Genomic DNA, 15,136 nt, shown 5'->3' with positions numbered 1-15,136 from the left:
GGAAAACTCTTTTGAAGTATCATTAGAGTAACTACTTAATGCTAAATCAAATAACCTGAAAATACTGAGAAAAGGAGCAGTGCCAGACCACAAATGACAGGTACACTGCAGCTGGCATGTTTTAAAAGGAAGCCAGCAGGTGTCTCAGCAAAGTGTCACAGGGACCTTTGGAACTCCTTCTGTTACTGATTGCGCTCGTGGTTGCACAGGCACTCTCTGTCTTTCTAGGAGCCTCTCTAGGGTTCTCTCAGGTTCAAGATTCTGACAGAAGTAGGAATAATGGAAAAATCAGAAGTAACTACTGCTTATATAATAATGCAATTGGATATATGTTGTCTCAGTTATATGCATTTGTTTTTAAAGTGCTTTAAAAATTTGCTTAAGATGACAATATTTTTAACATTTCCTTTTACTGTAATCACTGCTAAAACCTCTAATGTTAAAATAGATTTTCTTTTAAATTTTCTCTAGCTTGGGTTGAGAATTACCTTATCCAAGTTGGATTACAGTAAATGTATGATTGCCAAAGAACACTATATATGATAAAAATATTTTTTTTTGGAAGAAGGCTTGTTTTCTGTAAATAATTCTTTTGTGGACAAAAGAGTTGCATCTTATTAACAACTGAGAGCTGCTGTAAGCTCAATGTCTACCTCGGCAGTTTTGTAAATTCATAGTAGAGTTTTTGTCTAAGAGGTGAATGGAAGATTTTCTTCTGAGAGTACTTTTAGTGACCTTCTAGTATTCAACTGAAATACAAAGTGTAAAGTTGAATTTTCAAAATCAATTTTTATCATGTGGCTGTTTTGGATCTATAAGATTGATCTTTGGAATACGTTGAGTTTTAACAAACACTGCTGTGTACTGTCACTGTGTACATAATGCACCTTTACATAATGCTTCTTAACATCAAAGATTCAGTAATTTGGAATAAAGTACCAGTAGATCTGATAGATGCAAAATGAAATATGAAAGCAAAATAAAAAGTCCCCAATCTGCTATAATTTAGAAGTCTTTTAAGGCTTAAAATCACTTCAGTATAAACACCAGTTGGTCTGGTGTTAAATTTTTCATTCTTCTGTTTTGTTTTGTTTCTGGCTAGTGCTAATCAGTATTTACCTGAAGATTTGTGAACAATATCCATAGCGCCTCTGGGGATTTTTGGTTTATCCATTAGTTACCTTCTGTTTGGGAACTAACTTTTAATTCTTCTTCAGCCATGGGAAGACTTGATGTATCTAGAATTTGGTTGGTGCATGATAATCTATGTGGGGGAAAAAAAATAATAAATCATAAAAATATCGTAATTCTTCAGATTCAGAATAGCTAACAAGTCATCAAAGAGGTCTAAACCCCTCAGAAACAATAATCTCTATTTTCTCATAAATAAAAATAAATCTGGGGGGAGAAAAAGCAAATGTAAGTGCAGTGAAAAAGTTTGGAGATTTGGAAGATGAAGTGAGATGGTGGGGCATAACTGTTGCCATTGGCCTCTGTTCTGACCTTGGGCATCCTCTTGTGCCTTGGGTTTTCTTTCTATGAAACCAATGATGATCAACAACCAAGCACTTTACGGTGAACGGCACAAGGTTATGGTTGGCTGTTACTCTAAAGTAAAAATGCCAGTAAGATCCTGTTAAATCTCCTGCCCCCTCACAATGATTTCTCGTTTATAAGGAAAGGTTTTTCAGGTTGGTCTGTTTCAGTAGAACATTATTCTGGCATGCAGAAAATAGAAATTGGGAGCAGAGACTAACATTTTCTTGACTAGCTATTGCTGGAGTCGCATTCTTTCAATGGGAATCTGTGTCAACCATGGTACTTGGAATAGTGTGAGTTTCCTCAGGCTCTAATGTACTTAGAAAATTTATTGGAAACAATAGATAAGGAAAGCTGTCTGTCAGCAGAAATACTAGAAATCTCATATTTATTGACATCTAATATGCATAGACAAGTTGAGTGTGTAGCAGAGAATATTATTTGTCATGCAAATAGGACTCTAATTGAAAAGATGAAGAAAACCCGTGAAAATTCCAAATTAATTGTGACATTTGTAAGATGGTGATCTCTGTCCACTGTCCTAAGAGCTCTTTTAGTATTTGATGTGCTTGTTTAATTTCATTTTCTCTCAGTCAGTTTTTCTTTACAGGAGGATGTTGCTGCAGAGCGGAGAAAACAAGCTGTGGTAGAACAAGTGATGGTGGATCAGTTATCCAGGTAAGTGAATTTACAGTGTAAAACTACAGTGTTCCCTACAGAAGAATTTAGGTCAGTGAGTGTTTGACTTCTCTTGCTAGGAAGATGTTTTGATGACCTCATTGCAACTCTTATGTAGTCTTACATAGTGCTATTTCTAAAATCCCTTTAAATGAAAAACCTTTTTAATTTAAAGTCACTTTCATGTGCTATGTTTAAGTTCATTTTTCTTTGAGAAGAAGTGTTGATTTTTATATCTGAATCTAATTTATGGGTTTTACAGTAACAGTACTCAGAAATAACCTTCTTTTACATCTGCAAAATATATGGATACCTGTTGTTACAAATTACAAGTCTTTAGTATTTATTTTCTGTTCTAAGACTGTCACCTTTATTAATATTCCATTATTAATATTGACACAACATCTCTCTGAAGTAAAGGAGTATTATATCAATGTTAATCAGGAAGGAAAAAAAAGGAGCAGATTAATCAAATTGATCTAGGTTGTACAGGAAAGCTCTCCTAACTTCATTGCTATCCCTTTAGCTCCAAGAAAGCATTGAATCTATGTAGAAAGATCCCATCATAGGTTAAGGAGGAAAAATAAAGTAACAAATAAGTAAAGTTGAGTATATTAAAATTATTTTTCTTATTATTGTTCCCATAAACTTGTTCTGAACAAAGTCAAGTGCAAGGTCCTGCATCTGGGTCAGGGCAATCCCAAGCACAAATACAGGCTGGGCAGAGAATGAACTGAGAGCAGCCCTGAGGAGAAGGACCTGGGGGTGTTGGTTGATCAGAAGCTCGACATGAGGCAGCAATGTGTGCTTGCAGCCCAGAAAGCCAGCTGTATCTTTAAGTGCAAAGCAAACAACTAAGAAATGCTTGTCCCATATCAAATCTTTACAATGATGTAGTTAGAGCAGATGATTACAGAGATTGTGTTAAAAAGATGCTAGTTGTGTTGAAGTGTTTCAGTGCTGCTGGTGTTGGATTAGTTTTATGCGTCTTGGATCATTGATGTTCATTCTATTCTTAACCTTCTTCAGCTGCTTCTCCTTATTTTTGCACGTATCTATGCATCTCCTGCTCTGAACCATTCTGTTGACAAAGTCAAAACAATATCCAGTAGTGCTGCAGCTGCATCAGGATGAACTTCTAATTGAAAAAATCTCTCTGTTTATTTTCCAAATATAACTGTGCCAGTACTGCCAAACAAATTGGTATCAGAGAGCAGGATGTTAATCGGGGAAGATTAGTTCAAAACTGTCACGTGGAAAATCTATTACAGGAAACACAAAGGGTTTTTTTGATTGTTTTAATAGAGCCAATCTTGCAGTTAAATTATAACTGATGTGTGCAAAGTTGGTTCTGCATAGATCAGAGAGAAAATTTATAAATTCACATCAGCTATGCAAAATTGTTTTTTCCTTCTGATTATTAATCATTTCAATAACATGTATTTTTTAAGGGGTCTTCTCTTACATAAAACATACAAAAAAAAATCATACAAAACCTAAAAGAACAACCACCAACCAAATAAACAAGAAACCCTCCCTCAAATTTATGCAGGTGTAATGGCTAACTTCAACGTGTTATTGTTGAATTATTCACATGGCATTTTTATTTATTTTGTTTGTTTTTCTTCCTTGGGTAAGAATATGTAAGAACTAAAATTTAAACTTAGTGTCAGTCAGAGAGCTTCTTCCTGCTCTTTTTGGTCAGAGCTGTTATAAGTGACCCAGAACAATCCACACGTGCTGATGTTTCCAAGGAAGCTCATGGGAAGCTGGGACTTGGGAACACACCCATGCGTTTTAGAAAAAGAACACTGCATGAAACAAAGTAAGTTTTCTCTAGTGGTCATTCTTTAGAAATATTTTTTTGTTATTTTGGGCTCTGTACTCCCTCTTTGTCTTTCCAGGTGTTTTATTCCTACTTGGAACAAAAAACTTCAACTGAGGTCTTATTGTTTGCCTCCCCCATTTGTATAATTGCCTCGTGGGACCTATTTGGGGATTCTTTGTGTATAATGATTCACAGAAGTTATAAAACATGGAAGAACCATTTTAAGCTCATACTGATACTGTTCATCACAGGGTTTTGTCAGACTTTGAGTTGGTTGAATCCTTGCAATGCTGTTGTATCCTTTTAGAGATTCCCATCCCGAGGTGTTTATAATTGCATAAATATGCATCCATAAATGCTATTGTAGATCTTAACAATATAATCATACTTTTCCTTCATGTTTTGATTTCTGCTGAAAAATTGGCATTTAAATGTAATTTCTGTACTGTGAGCATTAAAACAGTAACTCCAACAGCTTAAGAAAAAATGAGAAAATATTTTGATTTTCATCAATGCATGCTGAAAACAACATGAATCTGCAGTTCCTGTTTTTATTATGTTAATCCTTCTCAACATGCAGGCAAATATCTCTTTGTACATTTTAACATCATCTTCTGAAGTCTTTTTCAACAAATGTCTTCTTTTTAATTAAAAGAAAAAAAGCAACAAAACCTGTGTCAAGAACAATCTCTCAGTCTCAATCTGTTACACTCATCACATGAACAAATCTCTGTTTTGGGAACTAGTTATAGTCAATATAAAGTATCTAAGTGGGGAAGGAAGCCCCCACATGGGCATTTTGCAAGAAAATTGATTCAGTGGTGGAAGCATAATGATTGGCAGACATTTAATTCTTGACATAAGTGCATATAAACAAAATATCCCATTCATGTCTATGCTTTCTGTAGATGTAATCTCATATGATGTAATTACGGAGTGCTTTCCACATTGCAACTCTGAGTTGCTTTCTAATTCAACCACAAGAATCATCTCCTCAGCCAGTTGCCAAGGATACCGTATTTTACATTTTTTTTTGCTGTTTTGAAATGGTTATTTTCATATACACCACTGCTCTGTGAGCATATAGATATCATTAATTTGCTGCATTATTTTCTCAGAATAAGGACCAAATCAGGATTGACTGAAAGCGTTCTCTCTAACAAACTACGCTTTGATAGTAGGATTATATCAAGGTAATCACACATTTTGTAAAGCTTTTCAATTCTGTGAATTTATGAATGATGGTTGTTACCTTGTTGAAATATTTAATTGCACTGAACTTTTCCTTCTCTGTTACATATATAGAAAAAAGTATATACTATGTAGGTAGGTAGACCTGCGCATATAATACACCTGACATGGCTGATACAGTGTCTTTACTGTCCCGTTGTACAGCATTAAGATGCATAAATAATGTTATGTTACCATCATGTCAGTCATAGCTTTGTGCAGGACAGTTGGCACAGGGATGTAAAAGAGTGCTCTTAACCATAGCATGTCACTTAATTGTAACTTCTTTTAGCCTTTTCTTAGTATGTGGCAACCATTGTGGAAGGAAAGGATGGCTTTATGTCTTTTTTGTAGCTCCTTACATACTAAGCTTACAGGCTGAGGGCATCTTTGTTCTGAATTGAGTAGTGGTGACATAAACATATTCTTCAGCTCTGAAGCAGTGAGCTGTATAGACATAGTCAAGGATTCAGCCCCATAGCTTCATCTACCATAATGAATGCAGTAGTCCAGGTTTACGTCATCCTTTAACGAATGAAAATTATATTGGCATTCTAAAACATGAAGCTTTGAAAGACGTTCTTAATGTTATGGAGAACAGAATATTGCATTAAGATGTGTTTCCAAATCCAGAAGATGGATTCCACAGTGGTTTAGTGCAAGTAGATGGCTCTTTCAAAGAAAAAGATTGTGCAATATGCAAGATTGGATATAAAATGTGTATTTCAAAATAGAAGTGTTATTTGTGTTTGGGTTAAATTAGGTTTGTATAGATGCAAAAATATAAAGGTGCTTTTCAATTTTCCTTTTAGAAATGGTCGCGATGCTTGTAGAGAGTTGATTGGATTCTTTTTTGCATATGACCGATCCCTTACTGTGTATGAATTCCGACAGTTTGGAAAAAATAGGTAGGTTAAGTTACTTTAAAAAAAAAAAACACAAAACATCTTTCACTGTACCTATCAAACATAAATAAGTGTAATTGTTTTAAGATTAGTTTTGAATTATTTCACAGAACAAATGCCTTGCCTTTCATTCAGAGGGGAATTTATCAACATCAGAGAGGACAAAAGAAGGGAAAAGCTTATGATCTTAGTGACTTCTATATTGTAAGTATTCTATTGAATGCAAGGTAGTTTTATTGGTGATTTGAAAATAATATTTAGATATTCGAACTGAAAATTGTTATCTAGCATTCAGGGGAAGACATTTGGTCTTCCCTTCAGTAATGTTGTCAAATTAAGGGTTTTTCAGGAGTCTGGATTACTTTGCCGTCCCATGATTTAGGGATTCCACTTTTGGCTTCAGTTTGTAGATTTTCCACTAGAGGGCACAAGACTGCAGACAATGTAGACCTTTTTGTAGATAAAATGAACTATTTGGGACGGAGAGTCTTGAAGTAGAAGACTTAAGTACTTACTTGTTAACAAATTAATGATCTTTGTGAGGTTTGCAGATGTTTCGATGAAGGCATTGACTGAATATTTTTTAAGCACGAGGGAATTGGTTTTAACTTAAAGTTTGAAAATATTTACCACCAGCTTTATGGAGAGAGTTTTTGTTACAGTTTTTTTTTGTTTGTTTGTTTGCTTCTTTTCTTTAAAAAGGTGATTGTTTGAAACATCATTTGAATAAATAGCATGTATAGTCAAGTTTCTACTTAACTGAGCATTTGAAACTATGGTAGACTTGATACACCAGATAATCTGATCATTGACTATGGACCATATTGTGTCTTCTGTGCTGCTGTACATCTGTACTTGGAGAAGCGTTCATTGTTTTTAAATACAAGCATTTTCATAAATATTCATAAATTTTGAAATACAGGATGGTTTTGCTGCATCCTCCTGTAAATCTTAAGTTTGGAGCAAACAATGCATTTGAATGAAGTATTGTAAATAAAGGCAACAACATCAGCTTTTAGTATTTTGTCTAATCACTTGAGTAATCCTAGCAGTTTACATGTAGCTACCATATAGGAGTTTCCAAGATGAAATAGATGACTTTTTATGGTACGGAGATTGAAGCTAACTTTTTTTTTTTAGATTTTTTTTGGTTGTCATTTGTGTCTTTGCAACCCGCAAATGGAATTATGGGAATGTGTTTTAAACAAAGGTGTGTCTTAAAGACATCCACAAAATGTACTGTCCCCAAGTTCATTATCTCTTTGGAATGATGTCATATTTGTGAATCTCCATATCTTCAAGCTCAGTTTCTCGGATGACATTAAGCTACACAAATCTCTCACAAAGTCCAAGTGGTTGACACAGTTGCACAGCAGCAGTATCTTCCTACTTTATGGGTGTTGGAATCTTTATAATCCAAGCCTGCATGGATATTATAGTTAGAGCTACTGCTTTTTTGATTCTTGTCACTGTTCTTTGTTTCTAGTTTACTTCTGTTCTTTTCTTCCCTCTCCTTCTCACAAACCAGATACCTCACATATTTTCTGAAGTTAAAGAAGCTATATCCCTTGTCCCCAACTTGGAGGGAAGAGGAATTTTAATACTCAGAAGGGACAGTATTGAACAGAACTTTTTACTAGTATTAGTGTGTTTTTATTCAATATTTGTTACTGAAATACAGTAATTTCAAAGAATAACTACATATTTAAGCATTGCAAGGATTATTTGAACTTTGGGATGTCTACCTTTTGGTTGTTTTTTTATCTTAAGTATGATTGTAGGTTATTGAGTGTAACTGTGGAGGGTTTCTTCTAGTCCGAAAACTTGGCTCCCAGAGAATCATTGTGGCACCTTCTGTGACCATCTGTTCTGTGGTCCAGTGAGTTTTGGATTCCATAAGATAAGAAAAATACAAAAGTAGAGCCTGGCTGAGAGAACAACAATCTATAGTATCACATTACTCAATTGTGAATTAGGGTAGAGCAGATGCTCTTACTAGACAAGCCTCCATGTAGAAGATAAAGTTTCATTTCGAAGTCTGTTTGTTTTTATTTAGTATTAGAAAAGCTCTGTTAAGAAGGTTAACTGACCTTAGTTACACTTTTTCCATCATTTCATAGCAAGACTTTAATGATCATACTTCTGAAAGTCTTGCAGAACATATTCTACAAACTATGTGACCTGTTTGTAAACCATTCTATGTTTTGCCAACAGGGAGCTAACCTAACTTTCCGAAGTGTTGATCATAATCTTCCAGAAAGTGTCAAGCAGAACCCAGTCCTCACCCTTCGTGTGATAAGTATTGATGAAACAGCTATGGATTTTCTCAAGTAAGTGTAGCTAACTTTTTCAAATTAGTCTTCCTTAAGCAAAAAATACTTTTCTATAAGAGCTTCTAACATGTTATTTATCCTGTTAAAAAAAATCTGTATTTAGGCTGTTAGGAGAAATTAGTAATAGATGTGAGTGGATGTTCTATAATTCAATAACTTCCTAGAATGATAAGGAGTAATTTGAAAAAAAGAATTAATTAAATATGAAGCTATCTTACTTGCTTTCTTTGAAGTCTTTTTAACTCAAATCATACTCTGAAACTTTTCTGATGTGATGAACTAATGTACTATGTTCAGGGCAAAAATCATTTTTTTGTGATCAACATTACCATTGAATCTTTTGTGAAGCTTATATTAAATGCTTATATCAGTTATGCCAATGCAAGTGTTTGAACACAGGCAGGGGAGGGATTGATGGTTTCTTTTTTTTTTTCTCCCATCTTCTTTACTTCCTTTTTATATGCCTTCCTTCTTCAGTCTTTGAGATACTGCTACACATTGAAGACTGCAGGCATTAGGGCATCTAATTTCTCAACACATTTGTTTTCTCATCCACTTGCTGTATTCCCTCCAGTCAGGTATTGATACACATCGGTAAGATCACCCTGAGCATTCTCTTCTACAGGCTGAACATCCCCAGTTCTCACAGCCTCTCCTTGTACATCAGATACTACAATCTCTTCTTGACTAGGAACAACAGTAACAGAGCCTCAAATATATTTACTATCTAAAAACTACTTTCATCAGAACAACTTAACTAACCATTATTTTTTTTTCTGCAAGTGTTGAGATACATGAAGCTTGTTCTCAGTTACAGTAATATTCACTTTAAGGTCCCTTTACACTGAAAGCTCTGCAAAGAGGCCCTAGTGAGCTAACAGTCCATAAAATTGTAAATTCAAATTTAATTGGTTGTAGAAACATAGAGCTGTATGATGCTTACTTCTAATTGTTCCCTGTCTGCAGGGTTTTCATGAAATAATATAGTTTAATATTGGTTGGCTTGCGTAGGACATTTTACATCTCAGAAGCATATTGTTTTGGTAAATATCTTTTTTTTTTTTTTTCATTTGTTGATAATTTTCTACCTGCGGAATTTGGAGGTGATCCAGTATTATTTCTGAAAGCTTGAGAATGAAGACCTGTTCATTGGGTTTTAAATTCATATTTTCTGCTGCTTATTTTCTGCTATTTCTTTTTTATGCTCTCTCAAGCTGAGGTGTGGGTTTTTTTTCAGGTAGTAAATTGAAGTCTGTCTCATTCTTCTGAACGCTGTGTCTGGGTGGGGCTGTTATTGAACCGTAACTCGGTCTTCTCTGGTGGAAAACTCATGATCTGAGTCCTTTTATCCCAATTAATGTACTAGCAGGGAATCCCACTCAGGAGCGTAGAGTCAAAAAGGTCTGTTGCAGATTTTCAGGAGGAGCTATGCCCTTCTGTCACAAGCTATCTTTTGTGCTTTACCCTTGTTCTAGTGAGAATATGTTGTCCTCTGTAGGTGGTTGACTTCACAGTTTAGGTAGTTTGATATGGACAGGCTCATAGGGACTTCATAATGGGAAGTACCCAAACTGGAGATGAAAATTCTTAATAGCAGAGAGGTAAGTCTTCGGTCTCCGAAATAAGGAGTAGTCCTTCATGGCAAGGCACTGGTGAACACGCAGTTTCAAGTTGGCAGTAGTTTTTACATCTGTCTTCCTACTCTGATTAAAAGATTAAAAAAACTATAGCACATTTAATTTTTTTTTTTAATCTTCCAGTAGGTTCTTCCACAGTATTTTTTTCTATCAAGCTTTATACTAACTTATTTGGATTACTGGGAAGCCCTTCTGAGAACACAAAATACAGAATTTCACTATAATTTTTAGTGAAGGAACCTGAGATGCGCTGATCCAGCTTTTGGTCTAAACCCCTGGCATAGTTTGTTGCCTTAGTAGTTAACTTCTTTAACTACTGTGACTTTACATTGTTTTCATTTGGCAGACATATAGTTAGCATGTAGGAATGAAAATAGAAACAAATGACCTTATAAACTCACTCACTATTAAGTCAGATTTCATGTCAAATACATGTAGCTAATCGTGCTTTCTCCAGAAGAAGATGCAAAACAACACATTGTGGAAAGATAAGGTGTTTTCTTGTGTTTATTAATGGTTAGCTTGTATTTGAAATGAGAAGGCCTATGCATTTCCCAACAGAAAACTTATGTGCTTTACTGGCAATTTAACCTTGGTAGTTAAGACTTCTATTTGGTCCCAGTACAAGGTGACTCCCTTCATAATTTATAACTCATACCTGAACTAGAAGCATTTCTTTCTTCTGGATGTGTATAACCTACAGTTAGCAGTGTAAGCATAGATAAAAAAAGATATAAAAGTAATTTAGAATGGTGTTAACATTTGCATCATCAATATCTGTCATTACTGCTTTTTAATTATCTGGACATATTTCAAGAAATTGACTCCTTGATTTGAGAGAGATTTTATTTTCCCTGAGGGTGTATGTTTATCTATTCAACATTCAAATAAAAATGCATCAATATCCATAAACATGTTTTCCTGGAGATTTGAACTTTGCTGGTGTACTTTTAAGAAGACTGATCTGAATACTGGGACAAATAGGAAGCCATACAATAGGCCTATTGGCATTCTTTTGTTACCCTGCTAGTGATGCTTTTAACACTGGGTACCTTGTGCTTTTTGGATGTTATCAGATGTTGAAAGTAATCAGGATCTGGACAGTCTAGTACCCTCCAACAGGTATCTGAAGATCTAAACAGAGTTATTCTTTTGTCTCCATTGTTTCTCCAGATTGCTAGCAATAAAGCCATGAGAGTGCAGAAGCCTTTTAGTTAATTCTTTTCTTGCGTGATCACCTCACCACTAGTTTGTTCTAGTAATTAAAATTAAATTCAAAATCTATGGGGGACACAAGTTTCTCAAGAATATATGTTGGGAAATATATGGGATATTTCATAAGCATATACAGCAACTTCTACCTCTTGAAGTTTCTCTGAGCTGTCTCACAAGATTCTTTTTTGTGTGATTCCCATTTATTGTGTCCTGTTTATTAGCTTTTTTTTTTTTTTCCAAGCATTTCTGTGGAGGGTTTTTAGAAATCCATGACTTATTTATTAGAGCCCTCTCTAAATGGATTACTTTATGTAGTGCTGCAAGAACCAAGCAAAGAAAGCAGGTTTTTAAACAATAATTAGCATACATGCATATTTGTCTTCCTTGAAATCTTCAGTGGAAAACTCTTCAGGTTCCTCAAAGCTTCTATTAATACCATGTCCATTTATTTTATGAAAAATGTCTATCTGTTAGGTTGCAAATTTTTCATTATCTCTTTGTTTAGTAAATTCTGGCCATTGCTCTTTGGAGCTGCTTGTAGGTTGCATGGAGAATGCATGGTCACTGCAGTTACAAGGTCTGGAATTCTCTCTTACTGCTCTCATGTGTCCTTGATGGACCATGTCCATGGCAATTCTTCCTTGGTTCAGGACATATATTGTCATATACTGTCAGTTGAATGAATACAGTCATATGGAACCCGTTCTTATTGTAAGGAACTCGGTGATAGTGTGTGAAATACCTGAATACTGTCAAGTAGAAATCTTTTAAATAATTCTGTTCCTCTGCAGAAGTATTCCTTTGTTGCTGTGTTGGTCCCCAGTGCCTCCTTAAGTGATGCTGTTCTTGATCTGCATCATGGAAGATAATCTCTTCTGCCCTTTTTCTGATTAGTTAATAACAATTTTAGTCTTTTTGCCCTTGTGTTCCATTAATCACAAGTGCAAGACATAAAACAGGTGGAAAATTGCTGACTAATCTTGGTCTTATCATTTAGACATTTTGCTAGGAAAATAAAGATTCAAGATATAACTTGTATAGTTTTGATTTTTTTTTTCTTTTAAAGAGAGATTTGTAGCTACTTCATGTTATTTTCTTGGTTACTAAGTGTTGCTGCTTTAACAAACTTTTCCACTGGTCTGAGCTGAAGATTAGGACTGTCCAGATATGCTTCTGGAGATTGTACAAGCAGGAGGAATTATGCATGAGTTATAAATTGGAAGAGGAGCTGCTAATGGAATAATGTCAGACAAGAGTTTCTGTATATCTGCAACTATTCAGCAAGGACTTTTTTGTACGCCATGTCAAACTTGAGCACTTGGACACAGTGCTTATAAGGGCAGTATAAGAATTAAATACAAAGTTCATTTTTTTTTACTACAGCTATTTTGAATTCAGTAATATTACATATGATTTTCCCCAGTCAACTTTAAATTGTTATTATTTTAGAGCTCCCTCTGAGGAATTCAAGCAAGAATGTTCTGAGCAAGTGACCAATGACAGCAGAGTTTTCAAGAAGATTCAAGGTTTGTGTCTACCAGAACCCACTTAATTTTAATTTCTGTATCTCTGTCTTTACAGCTCAGCTCAAAGAAGAGTGGTGACATTTCAAAGATTTTATTCGAATAAATGAAGCTAACCAAGAGTTAGATATTTATCAGAATATTACTAAAATCTGATACTGGAATAAACTGTTCATAAGAATACTTTCTACTCTTAACTTTCCTTCTTTAAATAAACAGTCTGGCTAAAGATCATGGAAACGGTACAGAATAATTGTGAATGTAACCAATAAAATATCACTCTCCATGACAACAAAATCTTAAAAAAAAAAAAAAAAAAAAAAAAAAAGGCTAAATCATAACACTGATCCTATGTTAAACTGGCATCAAATTAAAAAAAAATCTGGGGAAATATGCAAACAATCTTATTTATTCAGTTAATTCTGTTTTAGATAGTTCTTTGGCCATTATTTCTATGCATTGAAAAGTAGTTTTTTCATATTCTTCAACGTTATCCTTACTAAATATATGTGTACAATTTAATAGTATATTCTAGAATATGTAATTGTATTTTGCCAATTTACTACCTATAGTCTTTTGTACAAGAGCATAGCTTTGTGTTTAAAACTATAGAAGGGTGTTTATGCACTTGCTGTGTAACTTGAGTCCACAAAAACTGTTGAACTGAACAGTTTTTAGTTTGTATTGTAGAATCTCCAGTATAACTTTTAATAGGAAACCCGCTTTAAGTAGGCACTCTTTGGTCGCTACAATCTACTTGAGCACTTACTTTTAGAAAGATTGTTGCAATAATACGTTAGGGATATTTTTTATCTTCTAGTGCTCCTTCCTCTCTTTTTTTTGTCCTAGTGTTTCTCAATTATCTGACCATATCTAAAGCTTGCTGGTGTGGCTTGGAAGAAGGCTTAGTGTATATACTTCAAGACGTATTTTAATGTACTTCTGAGTTTGATCTTTACTGGAAAAAAAATCGTCCCTCATCCTCTTCCCCTCCATTTTGCTTTTTAATAGTAGATGCCAGTAATTTGAAGATGTAATATGGTAATAATAGATGACTTCTGTTAGCAGAGTATGCTGGGAAACTCGTACAGCCCTAAAGAGAAACTGCTGCACAGAGATTTTGATAAGGCCATCATTTTTACTGTAGAAATAGTTCTTTGCCTATTAGTTTGGAACGATTTTGCAGAACTACTGATATTTGTTCTTGTTTCCACATGTATTTAACATCTCTGTACAGAAAAGGAGTGAATCTGTGTCCCTTAATGGGATGTTTGTATTAGCAAAGTACAGTGTTGCTGAATTGCTTTGGGCGTTGAATAATAGTGCGTATGTATTTGATTCCAGTGGAAGTTAGCAGTTTCGTAATCTGAGCACATATAGGACAACAGACATTCTTTCCTTCTGTGATCTTTTTAATGTTTTATTAGATGTTGCTGCTGCCTTATGTGATTTCTGTTACATGTTAAGTAACTGATAGTTTCATTGTGATCTCACATCTGGTCATTAAAGGTATGAGAGCTTAGGTGTGTGGATGTGCCTTTTAAGCAGCAGTGCCAGAAGCAGTTGTGGCCTTGTTTTCTTTTGTAACAGCTCCATAGCATGTGGTCAACTTCAGGTAATTGTTATGCCCTTTCCTTCCGTAAATCCTCAGGTATGCTCAGAGAGACACTAAGTAAAAGAGGAGTTCGAGTTATAACAGGCCTAGGAAAGTATTTCCGACATATAGACAAGAACAGAAATGGTTTTCTCTCTCAGGCAGACTTTAAAGAAGCTCTGAAAGTATTCCATCTGGAAGTGCCTGAAGGGGTAAGTCTAGCTTGGGCAGTATTTCACTTTAATTTATGGAATTATTTCTTTACTTAAATCTACTACAGCTTAATACGTATTTTTTCCATGGCTTTATTTCCTTGTGTTATATTGGCATTTCTGCATTCAGTCCTATGTGACATTCTTGAATAAATAAAAAAATAAGTGTGCAATCCTTTTGTGTTATGAAGAGGGGCAAGTGCGAGTGCAATCCATTTTTCTTTTTCAGCCTTTTGAAGATATTCTATAGGGTACCATTTACTTATTGTTCTTCTTTTTAAATACTATGTTACAAGAAAAGCACACAACTATCAAAATGGTTAATAATGTGAATTATGGTCATCAGTGACCAATGATGACTTGTGTTATTTTGAGAAATATTTGAGTCAGTTTGGATGGGGACATTGTTCTTTGTGAAAGTATTGTTATTTCCTACTGTAGC

The 15,136-nt window shown here is 34.7% G+C and overlaps 1 protein-coding gene across 5 annotated transcripts in view; it reads left to right on the top strand.

Annotated features, from left to right (window-relative positions):
- CAPS2 (calcyphosine 2) overlaps positions 1-15,136 on the top strand; it is a 32,317-nt gene that overhangs the window by 13,245 nt on the left and 3,936 nt on the right. For all 5 annotated transcript variants that reach the window (XM_066993149.1, XM_013197824.3, XM_013197823.3 and 2 more), the window contains 8 exons: positions 2,150-2,217; positions 3,923-4,042; positions 5,164-5,238; positions 6,088-6,183; positions 6,291-6,384; positions 8,395-8,510; positions 12,815-12,891; positions 14,540-14,694. In XM_066993149.1, coding sequence (XP_066849250.1) covers positions 2,150-2,217; positions 3,923-4,042; positions 5,164-5,238; positions 6,088-6,183; positions 6,291-6,384; positions 8,395-8,510; positions 12,815-12,891; positions 14,540-14,694 — 801 coding nt within the window. The remainder of the gene's footprint in view (positions 1-2,149; positions 2,218-3,922; positions 4,043-5,163; positions 5,239-6,087; positions 6,184-6,290; positions 6,385-8,394; positions 8,511-12,814; positions 12,892-14,539; positions 14,695-15,136) is intronic.

The sequence above is a fragment of the Anser cygnoides genome, chromosome 1 (assembly GCF_040182565.1).
Source record: "Anser cygnoides isolate HZ-2024a breed goose chromosome 1, Taihu_goose_T2T_genome, whole genome shotgun sequence".
NCBI classification, from domain to species: Eukaryota; Metazoa; Chordata; class Aves; order Anseriformes; family Anatidae; genus Anser; species Anser cygnoides.
The sequence above is the reverse complement of the archived record's forward strand: the minus strand, read 5'-3'. Positions and strand labels throughout refer to the sequence as shown.